The sequence below is a fragment of the Lycorma delicatula genome, chromosome 8, assembly GCF_047948215.1.
Source record: "Lycorma delicatula isolate Av1 chromosome 8, ASM4794821v1, whole genome shotgun sequence".
NCBI classification, from domain to species: domain Eukaryota; kingdom Metazoa; phylum Arthropoda; class Insecta; order Hemiptera; family Fulgoridae; genus Lycorma; species Lycorma delicatula.
Window position 1 is genome coordinate 136,600,797 of NC_134462.1, and position 24,521 is coordinate 136,625,317.

General features: G+C 30.0%; 1 protein-coding gene across 1 annotated transcript in view; it reads right to left on the reverse strand.

Moving 5' to 3' along the window:
• Window positions 1-24,521, reverse strand: part of LOC142328743 (neprilysin-like) — a 64,335-nt gene that overhangs the window by 14,468 nt on the left and 25,346 nt on the right. Inside the window, exons 2-11 of the mRNA XM_075372731.1 lie at window positions 19,413-19,460; window positions 14,791-14,946; window positions 12,214-12,297; window positions 10,492-10,694; window positions 8,795-9,004; window positions 7,686-7,790; window positions 3,891-4,032; window positions 3,068-3,185; window positions 2,686-2,782; window positions 455-631 (exon numbers count right to left, since the gene is read on the reverse strand). Coding sequence (XP_075228846.1) covers window positions 455-631; window positions 2,686-2,782; window positions 3,068-3,185; window positions 3,891-4,032; window positions 7,686-7,790; window positions 8,795-9,004; window positions 10,492-10,694; window positions 12,214-12,297; window positions 14,791-14,946; window positions 19,413-19,460 — 1,340 coding nt within the window. The remainder of the gene's footprint in view (window positions 1-454; window positions 632-2,685; window positions 2,783-3,067; window positions 3,186-3,890; window positions 4,033-7,685; window positions 7,791-8,794; window positions 9,005-10,491; window positions 10,695-12,213; window positions 12,298-14,790; window positions 14,947-19,412; window positions 19,461-24,521) is intronic.

Below are 24,521 nucleotides of genomic sequence, written 5' to 3' on the forward strand. Positions count from 1 at the left end.
CTAGTATTTGTAAGTCAGAAATTTATATACAAGTCAGAAATTTAATACAAAATGGGGGTTTTGAATAATTAAATGTTACTTAATAATAAAAAAAAAAAAAGGTTACTTATTGAGCTAAGTAATTCCTCTGCAGTGTTTCCAATGAGGCAATGGTTAAATACTAAAAAAAAAACTTTAAAACAGTAGCTGTAACAAGTAGAATAACCACCAAAGAACACCGGTATCTGCAGTCTAGTATTCAAATTTATATAACAGCTACTGCCTTTACAAGGACTTGAACCTTAGAACTCTCAACTTCGAAAATCAGCCGATTTTGTGATAAGCTTAACCACTAGACTAACTCAGTACATTATCTGTAAGCATGAAAAAATTTGAGGTGTGTACCACATTAGATTTAACTACCATGTTTTACAGAGAATGCATGTGTTAAGGAAGAAAATTTAGTTTTACTTACACCATCATAAAACTCTTCTAGTTCACCTGGTTTCATAAGCCACTCAGGATAACCAATATAACTACGAATAGAATCTACTTTATTTAATGTAGCTTTTTTGGAATCTTTATCCATCCACTGAACTTCTGTTACTAAACTTTTAAAAGCTTCTGTTATATCAATTAACATTCTTCTGACCTTAAAATTAATTATAGAAAATTAAAATGAATGATTATATTTCTCATGAAGGTTTTTTAGCTACAAATTAATAACTTAAAATAAATTTTTCCTGTAACCAGACCAGAATTGATCAATTTCATGTTTGAGATAAATTGATGCAGCAGAATACCGTTTTATTATTTGGTCTAATAAACCAATTACACTCAACTGTACAGAACAGAAAAGATTCTGGTTGATGACTATACACATAGTAAATTATATTCTTTTATTTTTCTAATCTGTACATTGCAATCTGTTCAGTTAGTGAAAAATAAGCAATTCCCGGATGACCCAAGAGATGAGAATGATATGTATATGACAAGTAAATGGAGATGTAGTCTTGTAGAGACTCAGGCCGATCATTCCTGAGGCATGAGGTTAATTGAACCCCAACCATCAAAGTACACCTGTATCCACTGTCCAGTATTCAAATATGTATAAAAGCAAACTAGTATTTGAACCTCAGAACCTTTGACTTAAAAAATCAGCTGTTAAACAATTTATTTGGGATTTTCAATGAAGAGTTAACCATTTGACAAGCTCAGAGACATTAGATAAGCGACATTAGATAAGCTCGTTGGACAAAGTAAACTATGTATTTTTTTTATCAACTATAAAATTAACAGCAAGTTCTGAGTATATTTACTGTTGCCCAACATTTACTGGATGGTTTATGAGGAAATTAGGCTGAACTATGCTTTTCATAAAACCAAGTTTCAATCCAGAGCTCATACTATAACATCTACTAAACATTCATTGAAAGATGGGAAAAAATTGCACATATAAAACAGGCTTTACACTCGGTAGCAAGTTATGGATTGTCCTTGATTTTGGTTGAATGCATAGAAAAAAAAGTCCATACACATTATAACGCTAGTCTTGAATTCAAACTGGAAATTCACTCCTTTACTGTCCTCCCCGCAGAATGCTCTCGCTGACTGCCGTCTCGCAGACTCTCGACGTCAGTCTAGCGAGGAGAGTCTGCAAAGTGAGTCTGACGTCGTAACGTCTCGCTGGTTTGGTTCGTAGAACTACACCGACTCACACAACTCATTTTTCGCAGCCTCTCCTCGCGGAGAGGTAACGCCTTGCTAGGTTAGTTTGCATAACTGATTTCTAATTGATTTACCTGCTTCTTCTTTACCTGCAGAACCGAACCCAACTGAAGCGTGAGAACGATCAACCGAGGCTTTCGTTTCCATGAATTCCATAACTCGGTCCGATAGCTTTTCTCACTGTGTAACGCAGGCAGTATAACAGACGATTGTTAAAAGGACCTGTTACTTTAGGAATCCGTTACTCAGGTCTGCTATACCGGTCTTGTTTTATCTTCAAGTAAAGTATCTAAGAAATAAAATGTTTTTATAACAACTAATTCAAATACACATGTATAGTTATTTCCCTTTATTTTCTTGTCAACTGTTGAAAACAATCGCAGGCTATTCCAGTATGTTACTTCTATAGGCCAACACTAACAATAAATGCATTTAAATCAATGCTTTATGCATATCTCTTTGACAGAAGTGTCAACAAACTTTACATCATGTGTATCTAAATGATGCACATGGTGCATAATGATGTAATTGCAAATATAAGTATGGCACTTAGTGTTAAATTGAGTGAGGTTTATGATAATTTTTTGCTTGGTCTTTTTTCCTAATTGTTTCAAGTTTCATTTTTTATAAAGTTAAATAGATTTTCTTAAAATATCTAAATGGGTTTATGTAAATTATATGCAAGATGTGTGATTTTGACACCTATAACTACATGCTAACTTTCACTTTTTGTTGATATACTATTCTTAACAAATTTTCTTTTCAATTAAAAGAAGTTACATTAATTAACCATGTAAATAGTAAAGTTTTTTTTTGTTTTTACTTCCTATGTACAACACAGTATTTCCAAGTTGTGTGCTTATAACACAGAACACAAAATTTATAAGTAAAGACTTTGCACGGTCTGAGTTAGCAGTGTATTCAATAAATAAACAATCCATTAAGATAAATTAAAAAGTAATTAATACTATAACTAACCTTGTCAGTTGTATGTTTCAATGGATTTTCGCAAGCCATTTTATAGCTAATAGCCATATTTAGGAAAGACTTAACAATTCTGGAACATCGACTAGGCCTGTAAAAAATTATCATATTTTAATCAAATTAATTCCTTAACTAATCTTTAAAAACCTAATCTCTTTGAAACAATAATTTTGTTGAGCATTACATTTCAAAAATTATTACAAAAATTTATGGTAAAAATATACCGCTTCATTTTCTGGAAAACTGAAAACAAACAACATTGAGGTGTTCTCAGGACATAATTAACATACTAAATTACCAAAAATGAGCATAATATTTGGAAATGGAATTTTAATTGTTAATAAACATATTTATAAAAAAAGTAGTTATTACACACCTTGATGGCTTGCCACTTGTTCTGAATAATGTTCTTAACAGATCATCTCTAAGTTGTCTCATTGAAGATGTAGTATGAGGAGCAAGTGCATCAACTATTTTCCACCATATCAGTCTTTCTATAAAAAAAATATTAGAAAAAAATTTTGTGAATCTAACTACTGATTATTTTAAGTAGCATTAATATAAGACTATTAAGATTAATTTTGTGATATTTTGCACAAATAACTGCAAAAGCACACAAAAAAACTGCAACCAGCATTTTTTAAAACTTCAGAGATCAACAGGAATGATTTATTAACTCAATGGAGTCAAATATTAGCATATATATCTAATTACAAGTATAGTAATTTTATATCTTTAATCAGTTGATTTTAACTAACACAGAGGTGTGAATAGAAATGTTTTTTTCTTTTTAACTTGTAACATCGCTAGAAACATTTTTCTTAATTTGATTTATATTAACTAATTTAAGATAATTTGTCATATTTATTTTCCAAATTGAGTCATCAAAAAATTTACTGACCAAAAAATAAAAATAAAAATTATAAATGAATATTGTATTTGTAATTTTTATATTAAGTTTAGTAAAATAATGAATTAATGAAAATGCAAAATTATTTATAGACGAAAGGGAAATGAAGAGCGAGATAAAATTTGGCCTCGGGTTGTAAAGGGATGTGGTTTATTGTCTTACCCAGGATCTGAGATTTCTATATCTATAAAGTGAAGGAACAAATAGAGAATTTCCAAGAACACAGTTCATTATTTCCACTGATTAATTATGTTGAAAATAATACTAACGGTTGTACTAATATACTGACGTATAGATTCAGTCTTCACTTTATGTAAACGTCGTGCAAGTGCTACAAAGTAGGATGGTCCATGAACAAAAACTGTTGAAGAAAGATCAGCAGTTACAGTTAGATCTTTTAATAACTCTTTAAGGTATTCTGCCCAGTCCAACTAAAATTAAAACAAAAAAAAAAAAAGTTAACACTTATCCTTAATAGCCGTACGACACTTATCCTTAATATCCTTATCCTTAAGAATTTTACAAATAATCAATAATTTTTAATAATATTTATTTACATTCATTTTACATTTATATTTTATTTTTACAATTTTTTTTTTAATTTTAAACATTGCTTATCTATTTTTATTCTATTTGTTATATTATAACTACTATTCAAATCAAAGTGAAATAATTCAATTATTTGCGATGTATCTACTAAAGATCATGATATAAATTAAAAGTTGAATTGTATGAACTAACGAAATAATATAATTATTTACATATAATTATAATTATTATTTACACGCATTATAATTCATTACAGCGTGTTGAAATTTTATCCACAAAAAACAGCATTTTCAATCTTTCTCTCAACCTCTCAGGGTTTACCTTGACTGAACTAATTTGAGTTGAATTGAAACAACACAGATTTGAAAGGCTTCTGCATCTGTGGAAGCATAAAATATTAAAATTTGGAAAATAGGTGTGGTAAATGCAGTTACACCAAAAAGAAAAATGCAAAATGATTCAGGGGCTGATTACAAAAGTAATAATTCACTGAACGACAATAATTGATTCAGAAGGTTTGTCTGACTCTGTACAGAAAACAGTGATGTAAAAGCTAATTTCTGTTTAATTTTGGTTAGCAATTTTAGTAATAGCAATAAATAGCTATTTATATTCCGACTAAATTTAAAATACTTCTCTTTTAATTAAATTTAGTCTTGAATTTAAAAATAATTTAATAATTGTTAAATAATTAAATATAACAATGCAATTTTATTTGATAAGAAACTTTCAACCAAGTAATTTCTATTTCATGTGGTACTATCAACAGCTGAGTGTATACTGAATTAGTATTTTTTGATGAAGTTTTGTGCTTTAAAAAAAAAAAAACCTTTAAAATACAAAGGTCAAAAAATAAAAACCATTACTGCCGTACAGCAATTTGAATAGCTATCTACTTCAGCTGAGTTTCACGAAAATATTTTTCCTTAATATGCCTAGTATACCTGAAAGAAGGAGATTTATTGAAGAAGGCAAATTCATAAAGTTTTATTTTTACCTATGATGGAATGGAAACAATATATGAATTTGGGGTCAGTGTGTGTGCATGTGCACGTGCGCATGTGTGTGTATCTATAAAGTTAATTTTTCTCAAAAACTACTGGACCAACTTCGATGCAGTTTTTTGCTTACATAGATATCACTTCAGAGCAGGTTCGACATGTTTTGCGGTTATAGGCTTCCAGAGGGCGCTGCAGTAGATGTTTCTTCAATATAGCTTTTGAATGTTTCTAGTTAATATTTTCTTATTATGATGTTATTTACTTTTTATGTAATTTTATTTACTTATTATTATTTTGAGAAATAAAACAAACACAGAACGATGTGTGTAATGTGGCATTCAAATTCATACAATTTCCAGGATTTCAGTAAATAGAAAAATTTCAATGCACGGGTAGTATTTTAGATGATAAATAACCTGGCTGACCCAGTGAAGATGAAGTTATTGAGGGAATATTAGCAGAAATGTCTGTTAATAATCAACGGGTAGCATTTTAGATGATAACCTGGCTGACCCAGTGAAGATGAAGTTATTGAGGGAATATTAGCAGAAATGTCTGTTAATAATCAACACAGCAAGACCGATTGTGCACAAAAATAATATTTAAGTGGTCATTACCAAAAGTATTAAAAAAACATAAATACCTTTTCATACAAGATTCAATTAATAGAAGAACTTATTGAAAATTATTTTGATATGAGGGTTGAATCAGTGAAAGTTTTGAAACAGATTTATTTGTTCTCTGATGGAACCTCATTTTCTTTATATGAGGCTTTTAACAGACATATTAGTAAGTACTGGTTCTGAGAAAACCCTCACTGGTATCATGAAAGTCATACATAGCATCCAGGATCGAATAATAGGTGTCTAATTTATTGGACTATTTGTCGTTAAAATGTATTATGCTTTGGTGAACAAACAGACAATTTCAACTCTAGGCAATTTGACTGAGCCTCCGAACTATGCTTGCAAAATGAGAAATGCATTGAACTGGCAGTTTCCAAATGGATAGGTCAACACAGTAGTACTGAATAGCCAGCCAGGTCACCTATCCCTGAATCCCCATGATTTCTTCCTGTGGGAGCATTAAAAATCAACCATTTATAGCTAATTTCCTACTTTAATATGAGATGAGAAGTAATAACATTTTTTAACTGAAATAATTTTATTAGGCGGTAATTTTAATTAGTAAGTAGCCAATTACAATGGAGACAGTGTATGAGTTTGGGGTCTCTTGAATTCTTCAAGACTGTAAGTATATAATTAAAAGAAGTAAAAATTTGAAAAATTTTAATAATTTTTTCTATTTTTAAATAATGACATTTGTGGTCGCCATTTTTGTTAAATTAGAATTAAATTTTTTGATATTGTGTCACAAAGACCATTAAACCAACTTATCATGCAACCATAAGTCCCATATAAATTTTTGAGCCGCCCTGGCTCCCCTGCACACCCTTAAGGCTGAATTCTCTAAATTGGTAGGTCTCTTCTTACTGAGTTAGCCTCTCTTATCAGAGAAAATTTCCAAAAAGAGAATTGGAATACCTCAAATAACAAAAAAATTATAAGGGTTAAGCATACAACCATAGTTATAGCTATCTGAAACAAACACATTGTTGGCCACCATATATATCAAATGACCATTTGTCTCATTGAGATTTTCCACGCTGTCCGAAAATCAAACAAGTGAAACATACATTCATTGAAATATCCCCTAGGTACAAGGAAAAGTGCCAAAAATTGTATCCAGTTATCTCAATTATAAAAAATAAAAAATATAAGTTACTCTTCATCCACCTGGTATATAAAATATGTCCCGCCTTGAAGAAACTACTGAATATAAATTGATGAAAGTATACATGTTATGGTGTAAGTGCAGACTAATAAAGTATTTTTTGAAATTCCTAGTTTAAAATGAAGTTTTGAATTTTTTTAAAACCGGGTTGTGATGAAGACATCAAAGATTTTTTTCAGATCTCTGAATTTAAAGGTTAAATGGATTTGTAAATTTTTTTGGAACCCGGCTTTTTTTTAATGTAAAAATCAATTTCAACATTTTTGTAAAAGAGAACAATGATTCCAAATTTTTTGGAACCCGGCTTTTTTTTAATGTAAAAATCAATTTCAACATTTTTGTAAAAGAGAACAATGATTGCAAATTTTCCCCATTTTCGACTATAATGATCGAGATATTCAGTAGATTGGCAGATACTTTTCAGATAAATATCTGCGATGGCAGCTACAGATACAGGATACAGATACGGGATGCGATACAGTTTGGCAGCTCAACCAATGGTCACTGTTACTGTGTGTGCAACACGACTGGCTGTACTTAGTTACTTAAAAATAAAAATAAAAATTCACTGCAATGGAAAATGCAAGTAACCATATAAAGAGGGTGAAGCCATGACAAGGATGTATGTTCAAATCATTTTGAGGATGATTAGCAGAACTATTTTATAGAAATAACTTGATAGTTGTTTTATCAAACAACTATATTATAACAAGCATACTAATTAAAAATAGTGATATTACCCTATTATTGGGTTCTCCAGTTGAATTTCCTTCATCCATCAACTGCTGAAGTTCATTGAAAGTCATTTTTTGTGGATCTTGATCGATATCTACTTGATCAGTGTCCTTAAAAAATAGAAAATGTGTTTAAATATTTTTAAAAATTGTTAAGAGATCAAAATATCAATTTTTAAAAACTTATATCATCCATATAAAAATCATCTTTTTTATTTGGAGAAGGTGCATGACAGCTGGAGAAGATTTATGACATGTTGGAGTTTACTGTAGGATTCCTTGATTATAAGAACCCTGAAGTTCATTTTGCACTGCAGTTTTAAGATTATTTGCTAAAAAGTGGTGTACCACAATGCAGTGTCCTAAATGTAACCGAATTTAGAACCAGAATTGTAAAATTCATTTTTCTGTTAAGTTTGTTTTATCCTTTAATTTGATAATGGATATCATGAAAAGGAGATATTTAAGTAGAATCAGTTCCAAAATTATTCTCCTTTCCTCCTGAATCATTCTATATATCTTCAAGGAGTGCAGCTTTATTTGAGTTTCAATTTCCATAAAACTAGACAAGTTAAAATATCTTTACACTATCAGGCCATCAAACTATTATTTAACCATCTAAAAAATGAAAATATTAATCTTACCATAAAATACAATGTTGTTGAAATATGTTTATAATATTAAGATGTTATATTATTACAGTTATAATTTTTTTAATTTAATGAACATAATTCTTTATATTAATTTAAATAATGTAATTTCTCCCAATACCATTTCCTAATGTAATGATCTTGCCTTTAACAAGTAAATTTTTAAAAAGTAAAAATTTACTTGTTAGTCACTTTTTACTAAAAGAAAAACTTCACCGACCTCATTGCCAAAATGTTGTTTATGCATGCCAAATTGAGCCTTTCTGTCCCTTCTGATTTGATGTCACTTTTAGTTTGATGTGTAACTTTTTATAGTACAATTGATATTCTTTGACTAGTCTTGCTCGCTAGAAGTTGTTCCACAATTTTCCAATTTTCAAAAAATAATATTTCCATTCATGGACAGTCGCATGTATGAATGAGCGTGTGTAAAATTTCAATACAGATTCTACATAAACATCTTACTGATTTTATTTGCGATTCCATGAGCAAAATCTTGAAAGCAGCAGTACTAAAAGTTGAAGCATTTCCTTTCGGATGAAGCTCAGCAAGTACACCTGCAATGTATGCCATTTTAACCAGAAGAACTTCTCTGCTATCAATCCTAGCAATATGGAGGTCTGTTGAAATCAAATTTAATTCTGGTAGAGAAGAGAATCCTAAACCAGGAGACACCTGCACATTAGAATATATAATGTATTTAGTAAATGGCAGTTAAATTCTGAAAATTATATTAATTATTACATATAAATAAATATATTAAATATTCTGTAAATTCTGAAATTTATACTTTAATATAGTATCTAAATTATATACTTTTATATAGTATATAGGAGTTTAAGCAGTATAATTAAAATAATTTTAGATATTTCTGTTGCAGTTTAATAATTAAATGTACTATTTCCATAGAAACCTTCAATGAATAATAGTTGAATTCATGTAGAATTCTTTGTTTGTTATTATATGGTGTGCTTTTCAATGCATGGTTATTCCTAATTACTACTGTCTTGGCACTCTAATGGAACCTTTACAAGATGACTGTCATGTTATGAGATTTATTATCTATGACTTAATGGTAAACATATTTCTTTTATTTTATATATTTTTTTTTAATAATTTATCTAAATTAAAAAAAAAAAACATCAGAAAAAACCAAAGCAGTAAATATAAAAAATGTAAATTTATAAATAATTATATTTTGTGTAAGGATTTAAGTTTCTAAATTATTTATTAATAAACTATAAATGTATACTACATTAAAAATAATCCAGGTTGATATACATCGGTAAAACAAATGTTCTGAGGAAATGAGATCTTTTCTTTTTGAAAAAACAATACCAGTTGGCACACAAAATTAGTCTTATAAATATAAATTACATCTTATTTAAAATTAACTGTTGTTTCATGTTTGCATTTACTTTACTTTGATTTTTTTTTTTTAATTTTCTAAATGATATTTTACTCCATCTAGGTTTAAACCCTTTTCTGTTAACATTGTTTTTTTCTGACAAACTTTTCGCAGAAAAAAACAATGTATGTTTTAATAATATTTATAAATTTAAAATATAGAGAGTACCATTAAGTGCTTTATCATAGCCTACACAAAATCATGTGATCAATGATTTATATAATTAGATATGTGAAGAAACTTTGCTTTTGTTTTTGTACAGAATCACCATTTTGAATCATTAGTTTTAATTAAAACAATAAGCTCTATAATTCAATGTTACTGACCAGTTTTTCTTTAAAAACTAACATTGATTGGAAAATAGAGAACATCCTGCAGTTGCGCTGAAATCACACAGCTATAACAATCTTATTACATATTACAGTACTTAAAAATAGTTTACCAATTTTAATAGTTTTCTATGACAAGTTTTTGGTTTTAGAACTTATGTTAAGCAGGGACACTGTTCTCCCTGTCTACTGTGCTATGTAGGACTTCAGAAATGATTCAATGTATTCCATCACTTTATATCAAAACCTGTTCAGCAAGTTTATTAAAAATATTTTTTATTTCTTTTAGTATCGATTTTTCTCTAATTATTTAGTAGATGTCTGATAGAATTTTCATGTACTTAATGTTGTTCTTTTTATGCAATCTAATTAATTAAAAAAACAAATTATTAATAAACAACTAAATTGAAAAATTATTTGCTTACATGTAAAGTAGTTAAATTGGTTTCACTATCTGTGTCTAGAGAAATGGTAACTAGTATATCCATACTCAGAACACGTTGGGCCAGTGCAAGTGTACGTGCCAATTTAAAACCATTTGCTGTATTGGCTGTTGGGCATGCTCTTGGTAGACTTACATTATCTAATACTTCAAATATAGGCTCATTACCAAGCTTATCAAGCTGATCTGTAATAAAAATAATAAGAAATTAATACGATTACTGCAGTTTTGCAGACATTGCCAACAATGCAATGCAGACTTTTTTACATACATTGCAAACGTATGATGAAAAATTATCAAAGCATGCTTAAATGTATTTTAGTTTGATTTTTTAAATTCACAATATAAAAACAAGCACTTGTTATAGAATATAATAGCGGGAAAGTATTATCATGTCAAAAATTACTTTATGTCCATGTATATTTTTTTCTGACTTGGAACATGAAATTTTAAATCTGGCAAAAAAAGCTTGAAGGGGTTGACATAGATGAAAAGGGGAATTAATGTAATTAAATTATTTTTGAAAAATTCATCTACAGGGTGGGGAAAAAACAGAATTTGTCATATTTAATACTGATGCCTGAAGGATAAATTATTTTTACCTGTTTATTGCCTTTTTGATTAATGAAAAATATTTTTTTTTCAAAAAACTTATTTCACAGTCCAGCAACTACAGGCTTATGCCCAATGCCTACACGAGAAAATAGAAATTCAGTAATAATAAAAAAAATTCAGTCATAATAGTAAATTATTTTTATTATGAAAAAGTAGGATGATGAAAACCACATGATTTTTTATGGTAGGTTGTGCCCAAAATTAATAGGACCTATTAATATAAATTAGTAGGATTACAAACAGAATTTTTAAAAGTTAAATTATCTACAAAATTAAATTCATAGGACACATAGAAAAGAGTTTGAAGATTTTTCATAAGAAATAAAAGATTTTAAGTGTTGATAATTTTTTGCAAAAAGTAGCCTTTTTTCAATACCAATTTCAGATTACTTCTTAACAGAATTTCAGTGATTCAATTCAAACGCATTTTAAATTAACTGTTCAAATTAACTTTGATATTTATCAATTATGGATTTCAAACGCAGTTTCAACTCATTTTTCAATAGCTGTAAAGATCATAAAATAAATAATAAAGATCATAAAATAAATATGTACAATACAGTACAAGAAGTATGGATGCACAAAATATACAAATCCTGGCTGTATTTAAAGAATGGTTTTGAGAATCATTTGTTATTTGGACATAAAATTTGTGTTAGTAGTATAAAGTGCATAACTATTGAAAATATCTTCATTAAACAGGTGAAGAAATGGGTTGCCAGTATTCAGTTTATCACTCAAAGTGATAAACTTTAATTATATTTAGATTAGGCTATATTTTAAGACTCATGTATTACCTTTGGCACTAGAGCTTTTATGTTGCTCTACATATTCCAGAGAATGGAATTTTGTATATCTATTTGTAAAATTATTATTGGAATAAATTTGAAAAAATATCTGCTCTTATTTTATTTTAAAAATAAAATAATTTCTTTTTAGCTTTTTACATTTGCTATTAAACACTATAATGTACATCAAACATAGAATGAAATCATAAAACAATGTAAATTTTTTTAATGTAAAAAAATTCATACATTAGAAAATTAATGCTTTTATTAAATTTTTATACAGATTTGCAACTAATTTTTACCTGTATCTACACATGATTTATAAAGTGTCTTTGCATTTTTCAAAGGTTCTGGTTCATCATCTGTATTATTTTCACGTAAAATGTCTGAAATAAGTGAGAAAAGACATAATGTGAGAATTGATAATTAGCTTGTAAATGAACTTATTTATGAATATTTTATATTTATGAAACCTATAATTTAATCGATCTTTGGGAGCAAAGATATTACAAAGAATAGATATGCAAATTACTATAAATTAGTTAATAACCACCTAATGCAAAAGAAAAAAAATACATGGTGGCAACCTTTTTGACTTCACTTAAGGATGGAATAATAAATGAATAAACTGGAGGGAACTTTTGAAAATAAGTTATTTTTGGGTAAAACACATATCTGATGATGACAAGGCCATCCAGTACTAAGTCATGATCGGTCAGGGAAATACTTAACAAGTTGACTGTCAGTTCATGTACGTAAGCGTTGTACGTAAGCGTAAGATGGTTTGTCTATATATGACAAACTATGCAGTGAAGTAATGTAGAGCTTAGAGCTGTGAATATAATTGATATATGGAGATTAAAATGTCAGCAAAAAAAATGGTGGTTGACATAATGGGATAAATGACTTCACTTATTTACAGAATATAATGTTGAATAGTTTGGTGGGAAAATCACCAGATTGCCAAATAAGTAGTTCTTAGAATAGGTTAGAAAACATAACAATGCAATTCAAATTTAACACAGCACTAGAAATGAAAAAAAGACTTGCCCTATATAATATTTACGTTAATATTAATACAAATTAATAATAAGTTACAAATTAACAAAAAAATATTATGTAATATTTTTTACATAATAAAAATAATAATTACATGACAATAGCGATTAAGGTAATAAATAAATAAAATTAATAGAGAATAAAATAACAATGAATAAATTACTAAAAATTTTAGTATTTATTTAAGTATAAAAAGAAAGTAATATAGATTTTGTAAGCTAAATAAAAATAATTATTTCATGCCAACAGCAAATCATTGTAGACACAAGCGACTCCTAAAAGTTACATATTATTTCTTTAAAAAAAATGAATTCCACACCAAGCTAACAAGGAAACCCGAGGAGTAAAGTGGTTTTCCCTATGCCTTCTTCATTGAACTGAATATGTCACATTGTCAATCACAAACATTTTCAATAGTGTTGTTGGCTGTATAATGAATATCATTATAAAATAGCATATAGATAATAGTAACTATTATGTAAATTTTATTGTAGTTATGCAAATTTAATTAATCTAACCAGTAAATAATTAAAAGTAACACTTAACAATTAAAATTGTAATAATTAATAATCAGAGATGAAATTTTAGCTGTACTAGAATTCGGAGAAAGATGAGTTAGTAAAACAGAGTCTAAAAAAATGAATTGAAAAAAGTCTGTCTATTCAAATAGGAATATTTCAGTCATTTAATCCATAAATAATGCTTACATACGTGGCTATGTGTATTAACAAAGCTAATTCTGTTTTTATTAATATACCAGGTAATCATTTGAAAAGTTATCTCATTACTATTCAACAGGTATAAGTCCCATTGTATTTCTGTATGCAGGCATGTAAACTTTTCTCTATTTTATATATATTCTAATTTTAAAATTATTTTCAAAGGGGTGGAACCCATCCTCTCCCCTATACTTTTTTTTGGTGAAAAGGAAATTAAACTGCAAGTTCAGCTACTACTAGTTCAACTGCAATTAGTTCCTTTCTGCTTAGCCACTTTTGTTTGTCCAGGGTGTTAAGGTTACAATGAGGATGGTGGAGGCTAAACATGAAAATACAATTAATAAATTCTTAAGCTTATTCTTTAACTTTTTTTGTAATTATAAGCCTGGTAGTAATGCTCATTTTTATGATTTTGAAATGTTATTTTTAAAAGATTGTTAATTATAAATTGTTATTTTTAAAACGTATTAGTATTAATACTGTGTTCTTGATTTTGTACATTTTCATTTGAGTTTTTTAATTAAACAGTCAATATTGTTTAATAGTGATTATGATTATTTTTACTGGCACATTTATTACATATTGATAGTGTTGTATAACTACCAGCATTTCTATTTAAATCATAATACAAAAGTAACTGGATTTTTAAATTAATAGATTGCAATTATATAAACATTCTTAAATTGTTAATCTCTCAATATCCTGATCGAGCCGTGAACACGCGACAATATATTAATAAAAACAGAATTAGCTTTTTTAATATACATAGCCGTGCATGTAAGCATTATTTATTGATTAAATGACTGAAATATTCCTATTTGAATTAACTTTATGCAACTCATTTTTCTCCAAGTTTCATCTCTCCATTATTAATTACTACAATTTCAATTGTTAAGTGTTATTTTTAAACGAATTAAATTTAAATAATAAACATAATATAATATATGAAGTATAATTAATACTACTTATAAACTACTTTATTTTAATATTATTATTTCAGTAATTTTGTACCGTATTTTATATTTGACTGTTTTTTAAATATTCTCTTTATTAACTTTAGCCATTATATTTACAAACATCTACGTGTATTTTCATACATACCTAGAACTTTACTCTGAATGTACTTAGTTCTTTCGATAAACCAAGAATTAGAGCCATCAATAACAACATGGGAGTCTGCCCACCGTCCACATGCAAATTTGTAAAAGTCTTTACAGGGATCGCTAGTTGCATCCATATTTTGGAGAAGCATGGCGGCTGAAAAATTTAATTATCTAGTTCAATATTTTATATAAAACATTTCTATTTAAGAAATATATATGCATCCAAAACTTACATGCAGATGCACACAATATACCGGCCACTTAACCCCTTAATAGAGTTGATTTACAGGTTACAAATTAGTTTTATACCCTTCAATTTTCTTTGACATCTTTCCTTAACTTAACTTAACTTAACGAAAGCGTTAAAATGTTATCTTAACTGAAGAAGTTATTCTTAATATTGGTAAAAACTGAATTGTTTTAAGCTTCCTTTCTTCCACGTTTACTCTTTTGAGTTAAACAATTTTTATAGATATTTTATCACAGAAATTGATATTTAACATAAATTTAAACTGACAAACATAAATACAATGTTGATACTTTACTATCTAAGATACATTAAGATTTCCTGTTAGTCACTGGAATAACGTAAACTAATATTCTAATACCGATTGATATACCCATATCTTTAGTCGATTTCATATATTAAAAATTTCGTAGTAAGTTTTCTAATACGATAATTTCGTTATTAATTTCTAACTACTAATTTCTAATTTTGTTATTATATTTGAATTATTACCGTAACTACTAATTTCTAATTTTGTTATTATATTTGAATTATTACCGACCGACCACCGAGTAAACAAGGTACCCCAATCTTGTTGGTCCAGTTTTATAAACGTACCGAGACTAACGGTCAGTCGGGGTGTGTTTGCGTCCTGAATGTAAAATTTGCTGAATGTCGTATCATCGTGTAAAATTTAATTTTTTTTGACATTACCTAGTGAACAATACTTCCATTACTTACATTACTTCCATTTCCGGTGAACAATACAAATTAAAACTGCGCTATAGCTGTTAAGCTTTTTCGACTCGTAAAACAAATATGTGAAATGAAATATAAATTTTTAAATTCTTAATTCATAGAAAAATACATTTCCTATTCTCTCGAGTGCTAAAGTTACCGCTGTTGGTTTTAAAAGTACGTAAAAATTAAACTGCTAAGACGTCGCCTAAAAATTGTTTTTAGTTTCTTGTTTGCATCTGACAAAAACTATTAGATCTATAGAAATACATCGTTTTTAAATTGAAATCTTACAATATATGTACACAGTGGGTTTTATATTCATATATAAATATTGAATCGTAAGTCGATTTGGATTGGTTAACGAATATTTTTGTTACGTTTAATTGATAAAATAACTGTGATGGTGATTCTCTTTTTTGTGTTTGGTGAAAATTAATTGTTGTCTGGATGGTTCTCGGTCTAAAGTCTGATAAAATGTAAAGTTTTGTGATTGTATACGATACAGATGGTGGTGTTAACAGCATTCAGGGAGAGCACTTATTTCATCGGTCAAAAATTGTTGTAATCCAATTGGTAAATTTTATTCACTAACGGGGATTATGATCGGTTGCCTTTTACAGTTGTGATTCTTGTGACTAATGACTTTTTGATTGGTCAATCTTACTCATACTTGTGATCGGTTAGGAAATACGGTATTCTGATTTGTTACTGATCTGTGGGGGTGGTGAAATTTTCATTGCCCCCAAAGATATTCTTGCATATCCTTGCGATATGAAAGGAAGAACGTGTATTGTCATCGGTTTGTTTTTATCGTCTTTGCTTTGGGAGGATTATATTCGTTTTAGGTCATATTTAATTATTTTTATGGAAGTTAGATGACTGAGATATTCTCGGATTAAAAAAAAAGAGAAACTACAAATGAAAATAAGGAGATTATTAAATTCGATATGCAATTTAAAATTGTGGGTCGAATGACTGTATTAACGCATCCGGTGTTAAAGTTTGTCTTCGTACTGATTGCTTTTGTAAATATGATGCCCCTTAATCCACTTTAACCCTATTAAGGTTTGTTTTAACAGGAAATATATTTTTATAGAATTTTATAGCTGGCAGTTGTGCTGAAATTTTTATTTATTAGATTAAAAAATATCCAGGGCATCCCTTGCTTATTCTATTTCACCTTTCTTGTAGTAACGTTAAGAGAAATCATGAGAATGTTGGGGTATTTATTTAATTAATTAATTTATTTTATTTATTTTTTTTATTTATTTAATTTTTTTTCTATTTTCTGGAGATTTTATTCCGATTCTGCTGAATATCTGGGCTAGATTTCTAGCTCGTTTAGCCTTAGTATCCCGTTTAAATTCTTTTAATCAACCCTTAGGATTAATAATAATAAAATTATTTTTGCTATTTTTTCTGAAAAATACTCTTACGAAAAAATTGGCAAAATTACACATTCCTTGCTGTTGAGGAAATGGAAGAATTAGTGTAGTCATAAAGTAGGTGTTCTCTCACAGATGAACGAGAAAAAATGTTTACTTAATAGTATTTCATTAAGAGAAAAATCACTTTTGTAAAAAACAAATTTAGATGTCATATATGCATTTAGTTATTACACCAAAAAAATAGCTTCATTTCTTTGCTTAAACACATTTTCTGTTGAATATTGGCAATGCATTGAGCAACATTCTAATTTTTTCTGTTAAAAAGTTTCATAAAAATTAAAATCTAGTTGCGTAATAATTGCTATGAACCAATATTTTGGCTTTGAGAATCTTTGAAACACTAGTAAACAAATATATCCTTTTTCTTTTATAAATAAGTTAAATGCGCACGCACGCACACGCACATATACACATACACATATACACACACACACACACACACACATACACACTCGCACACACATTATTTATATATATATATATATACGCGAGGTGTGGCTATTAAATAATTAGACTAATGACGCTGCAGAAGAACTGCGCATGCGCCAAATTCGTACGACTGACAGCTGTGTATCGTAAGGCCTTCTCTTTTGACTATTGCAACTCCAGTGAGATTTCATATGAAATTTGGAAAAACCGCTACTGAAACTTATATTTTATTAAAAAATTTATATTTTATTAAAAATTCATTGCCATATAGTTTTTTTATCATGAGCGCGGGTTTTTGAGTGGTTTAAGCGTTTCCAAGATAGCCGCGAAGGTGTTGAATGTTCGCCCGGGTCGCCCTTCCACGTCAAAAACGGATAAAAATATTGAAAAAATATGTAATCTAATCCGATCTGACCGTCGGTTAACGTTTCGTGCGATTGCTGAAACTGTAGGAATTGATAAAGAACGCGTAAGGCAAATTTTACATAACAATTTTAACATGCAAAAAGTTTACGCGAAAATGGTGGCTAAAATTTTTACAATCTAACAAAAAGAAGCTCGTGAAAATGGTTTTTCTGACACTTTGAATGCCACTGAAAATGAAAAACTTGGAGTGATAACATGTGATAAATCTAAGCGTCAATCCATGCGTTGAAAGGCCCCAACTTCACCGAGAGCTAAAAAAGCTCGAATGACCTAATCAAAATTCAAAGCGATGATAATTGATTTTTTCTATATTCATGGGATCGGTACCTATTAGGTACCTATAAGGGTAAAATATTAATCAACATTACTACCTTGAGGTCCTTGCTCAACTCGGAAAAAAACGACCCGATTATGGGAAGAACAAGTCATGGGTTCATCAGGACAACGAACCGGCTCACACTACATTGTCTTCTTCTTCTTTTTCCTGTTTAGCCTCCGAGAATTACCGTTCAGGTATTACTTTAGAGGATGATATGTATGAGTGTAAATGAAGTGTATTCTTGTAAAGTCTCAGTTCGACCGTTCCTGAGATGCGAGGTTAATTGAAACCCAGCCAAAAAAGAACACCGATATCCACGATCTGGTATTCAAATCCTTGTAAAAATAACTGACTTAACTAGGACTTGAACACTGAAACTCTCGCAGCTGATTTGGGAAGACGCGTTTACCACTAGACCAACCTGATAGGTTACACTGCATTGTCCGTCAAGAGGTTTTTAGCAAAATATAATATCCCAGTGTTAGACTATCCGCTTTATTCGCTCGATCTTTTTTTTTTCACCTCCGGGTCCTCAAGCAATTCATTCCGCATAGGATGAGATGAATGTTTTGTAGCGCGTGTGAAAAATGCCATGCCTGACCGGGATTCGAATCCAGGACCTCCAAATCAAAGGCCGAGACGCTACCACTCGCGCCACGGAGGCCGGCTTATTCGCTTGACCTGGCACCATGTTACTTTTATCTGTTCCCCAAGGTCAAATCTGCATTAAAAGGAATAAGATTTCAGACCGTTGAAGCTGTGAAAAAAAAAGCAGCACGCCTCATGATAGAACTCACAGAAGAACACTTCCAGCACTGTTTCGAACAGTGGAAAATTCGCTTGGAGCGTTGTAGGGATTGAGGAGGGGTGTATATTGAAGGAGATAATAACTAAACGTGAATCAATTCAAAATAAAATATTACAGCATTAGTCTCATTATTTAATAGCCGTACCTCGTATATATCAATCGCATAAACAACATTTTTATTATGTATGTGTATATACTATTTTAAATGTTGCATTTATATTACCTGATCGGATGCATTCAACACTTTCACACAGAACTGGCTGAGGTCCACCTATAGAAACAATAAATAACGTAATTAATCAACTTTTAGTGTTAAATTTTACAACGGTTTTGAAAAATCATTTTTATTGAACGCAGATTATAAATTTTTGTTTCATTGTGTCAGATGAAATTTGAAAATTAAAAGGGAGCCAATGGAATTTTCCGTAGCTGAGATATAATAGAAATCATAACATATAAAATGCAAGCTTCACGAACAGTTAAGAAGCTGTATAGAGATCAGGGAGTAGTCTTAATATCGTTTTACCCTCTCAAACTGTTCAAAATCCTCTCGTAGACGGTACGGGAAATTCCTAATCCTGGAGGAATATTTCTGGGAATTCAGTACTGAAGTTAATTAAAACGACTGAAAGTTATTTTGTAGTTATTAACCTTTCCAGTCTTTGCCACCAAACATAACGCGGTCGCCTCAGCGTGCCGTGGCAGCAGTCTCTGCCTACTCTGTATTGTCCTTAAGGTACTTTCCCATCGGGGTCCCCGCCAGCTTTATTAGAGTATACCGATCTCCCTTCTGAATTGCCGATATGATCCTCCGCTTGGGGGTGGGGGGGGGGGGTCAGTAGTTATCAACCTATGTTTAGTTAAGGCACACTATTTTATTATTATAATTTTTTTGTATATGTTATAAGCTATCGATATATATTACTACTATCAAGAAAGGGTGATTATTTCATTCGATAGGAAAGGATGGCAGATTATGCATCCATATTTACTATATTATTTGTTAGCGTAATATATTCTTTTATGATTTGAAAAAATTGTTATTTTTAAATACTGTGTGATAGATTTTTTAATAGCAGTTAATTTTATTAATACAAATGCACTTTAAATATTATTAATTCTACCGCTCACCTGACGTTACAACATAGCAGACGACTATAACAGCACGAGTGTAGGGATGCGGTTTTGGAAATATTGTATTTATTAATCGTTAATAAATATGCCTAAGAAAAATTTAACTTAATTAGGCAAAATCTCGAGGTGCTGAGGGTAACCTTGCTTTACAATTTCAACCCCTTGACCTTTTAAGTTGAAAATTTTACGGCATCAATGACGCATATATATTGAAGTAACTGACCAAGTTTGTCTAGTAGTTCTGGAAATATAAGGTGATTCAGAGGCCGACATGAACACACACATGTACATACGAACATTAACATCCGGAAAATTAAAATCCAAAACATCCTGTTTTTTGGATTCCTTAGGTGTCAGAACGTGAAAATCCGGTGAAAACCGCATACGTTCAAATCGGACCGATTACAGTACTTACCCTTCTAGAATTATTGACGGGAAATTATATAACCCACCGGGTTGGTCCAGTGGTGTAAACTCGTTGTCCAGATCAGCTGATATACCAGATCGTGGATACCGGTGTTCTTTGGTGGTTGGGTTTCAATTAACCACACATCTCAGGTATGGTCGAACTGAGAATGTACAAGACTACACTTCATTCACACTCATTACATATCATCCTCATTCATCCTCTGAAGTATTATCTAAACGGTAGTTACCGGAGGCTAAACAGGAAAGAAAAAAAGAAAGATCAGCTGATTTCAAAGTCGAGAGTTCTACGGTTCAAATCCTAGTAAAAGTAGTTACTTTTATACGGATTTGAATACTAGATCGTGGATACCGGTGTTCTTTGGCGGTTGGATTTCAATAAACTACACATTTCAGTAACGGTTGGCCTGAGTATGCAAATATGTTCAGATTAAGAAGAGTTTAATGCTTACACCTATTAATTAGCGATCGAGAAGCGAATAATAAGCAAAAGGAAAAAAAAAACATTAAGTTTAATTTTTGTGTATTAATTATTACAAATTTACAAATTATTATTATTACAAATTCTAAATTTATATATGCGAAAAATATTTTCGGATTTTTAAAAGTCTAAATTACACCAAATAATAATACTATATACTATTTTTTATGTAATTTATATGCAACTAAGTTTCATAACATTATGAATTATATTCATTAGTCGTTGTATAAAAATAAATGATTACGTCTAGTAATTAATGTTAAAAAAAAATAAAACTATAAACGTAAATTGAATTAACAAGGTTTGGTAAGGATGAGTGTGGAAGTTAGCGTCACAGAATTTGTAAAGGTTGTTTATAAATGTCAATATGATCAATAAAGCGTTAAAAATATGAGGTTAAAGAATTTTTATTCTTCATTTAAAGAGGAGGTGCAAGTTGAAAGGTAATATATCAAACAAACTATTCCTTTACTTCAACCTTTTATGATTATCTATACGAATAACTTTTTATTATTCGCTTTGATATGAAAATGATGAGCAACTCCAAAAAAGAAAAAAGTACTTTAAACAGTATTTATAAGTAACGTTATATAAAATGAATAGTTTTATTTTTCTATGTACCGGAAGTTACATACATACAGCATTACAATGAAAATAATGTTATGAAATAAAAGTATCGATGTAAATAAATATGAATTTTTGTTTCGGGTTTTAGAATTTTTATAGAAATAACTAAAAGTATTCAGACAACTTTAAAAACCAGTCTCTTCAGTGTATTCTTATCTAACAATCGCGAACGATAATAGGTATCAATCAATCATTTTAATTAATACCGTTTCTTACTGAAAAATGACACTTTCAAACAAGGGGGGGAGGTACATAAAGCGAAGAAAGAGGTATAGCTATTATTATAAAATTTAAGAACATTATGGAATTATTAATGTATTTTTTTTGTCTGTATTTTAGAAGGTACAGGAAGCCCAGCTTTACCAGGTTGACACTTCAATTAAAAAATTTATTGTGCAGCCACAGGACAGTAAAGTGGATCCCTTAGTTGGTTCACGCCTTCCCGACCGTTAACCTAATGGTTCTAATACAGATCTTGACATCCTCACAAAGTTTACCCTTACAGGATATGGAAAAAGGGATAACGAAACGGGAAAATTTTTAATGCTCACCCGAAGTCGAAGAAAAATTCAAGGGAAGTGGGCGTACATTCTGTACACAATACCTTGGAACGCATTTTTAATCCGATGACAGAAGCACATTATAAATCAACGATTTTCCATTGACCGGCTTGGAAATATGCTGAAACAAAAACTTGATTTTCCAGGAAAAGTAATTACACAGGACCAGGCAGGAATTTCACAACTACGTAAGAAGATTATTTAGTTTATGGTGCAAGCACCAATTTGGGAGGGAATAAACGAGAATATTACAAGCGATTTTGGAATTCTTAAAATGATTCTTTGTAAAGTCAGAGCAACACCCATACAACCGATTATTGGAAAGAAGAGATCAGGCTCAGGAATTTGGTAGATATTGAGAAAAAACGATCACCCCGCTCGAAGGAACTTAAAAAGTACATGACCAAAATTCCATCTAGAGAAAAGTTTAAGCTTGCTGCAGACAGAATGCGCTCACAATCTTTCAGAAGATTAGGAAATTTTTATACAAACAGGGGTAACACTGATCAAAACCCCTTTTGCTTTGTCCAAACTAATATATATTATAGTACTTTCTTATGCAATGTAAGTTCGAAGATGTGGAAAGTTGTTTTTTTAAGAATCTTATACATTCTCGATACAGAGATGGATGGCTATAATTCTTGTTTGTATGGTCAAAGTAAAATCTTCTTGATCAGTTCTGAAGGATTGTGAGCGCTTGCTGTCTGCACCAAACCTTCAGCTTTTTCTCTAGTTGGAATTCTTTATCTTGAACTAATCCTTCGAGGGCTGACATTTATTTTAAGGAAGAAATTTCTTTTATGACCGACATTCAAAAATAAACAAATATGATTGGGGTATGGCTGGAGATCTTCTCTGTGATATATCTTCTCCCTATGGATAACAGGAATTCGTGAAAATTATTCCAGTAGTATCTTTCTTTTTCCTGTTTAGCCTCCGGTAACTACCGTTTAGATAATTCTTCAGAGGATGAATGAGGATGATATGAGGATGTATGAGGGTAAATACATATCATTCCAGTAGTATCTGGCTAAAAAAAAATCACACTAAACATATTAAACTTTTGGTATATCCTAATAGATATATAGAATGTCTAACGAAGAAGCAGATAAATTTTCAGGACATGTTCTACTGGAAAATATTTAAAATAATGGAAAATATTTATTTAAGTATAAGTCTAGAAACGCTTTACAGCTAGTGAAAAATTTTACCGTCCCAGAACTGTAATTCTAGTAGTTAAGATATCCAACGTAAAACATAAAATTCGGTGTCAAAAAAACAATTTGTTTTTAGGTTTGCAGCACAATAGCTTTGTTAAATGACTAATAAATGCGGAAAATTTAGCAAATTTCATGCGATGAATTTCATATCGCACTGGTTTGTCAAAAATAAAGTACAGCGGATCCTACGGAAAGAATAGCTTTATCCTTTCCGTCTGCAGAAGGCTCAAAATTTGCAGCCAATACATTATCTCCAGCGGTTAAACTTCAGTTATCGGCTTCTAGACAACGCAGATAAGGAAAATTCTATTTTATTTACTGATTAAACCACTTTTACGACAAATCAAGACTTCAATTCTAAAAATAGTAATTTGAAGAGCGAAGACAATCTACATGGTAGTGTAAAAACTAGTTTCAATGCAGATTTCACATTAATGTTTGGTGTAGTAATATTTATGACAAAAATTCTCGGACCTTTTGTTTTCAATAAAAACCTTACGGGAGATGTATAAGTTCATTTATTGAAAAATAATTGCGCCTTTTTTCGAGGCTGTACCTTTACAGATAGATTACAAGTTATTATCTAGTAGGCTGGTGCAACGCTACATTTTTCTTTAGTAACTAAAAATCATTCGAATGCTAATTTCTTAAACTGGTTTGGACGAGGTGAACCAATTGATTGTCCACCACGATCACCTGACTTAACGCTACTAGATTACTTAAGTTACTAGATTACTTACTAGATTTAAGTTCATATGAAAACGATAGTACACCGACAAAGTTAATACTAAAGAATTGCTCATTAAAAAACGAAATGCTGTTGAATTTATACAAAACAATCCTGAGGTGATATGGGAAGCCACCGGAAATAATTTACGTCGGAC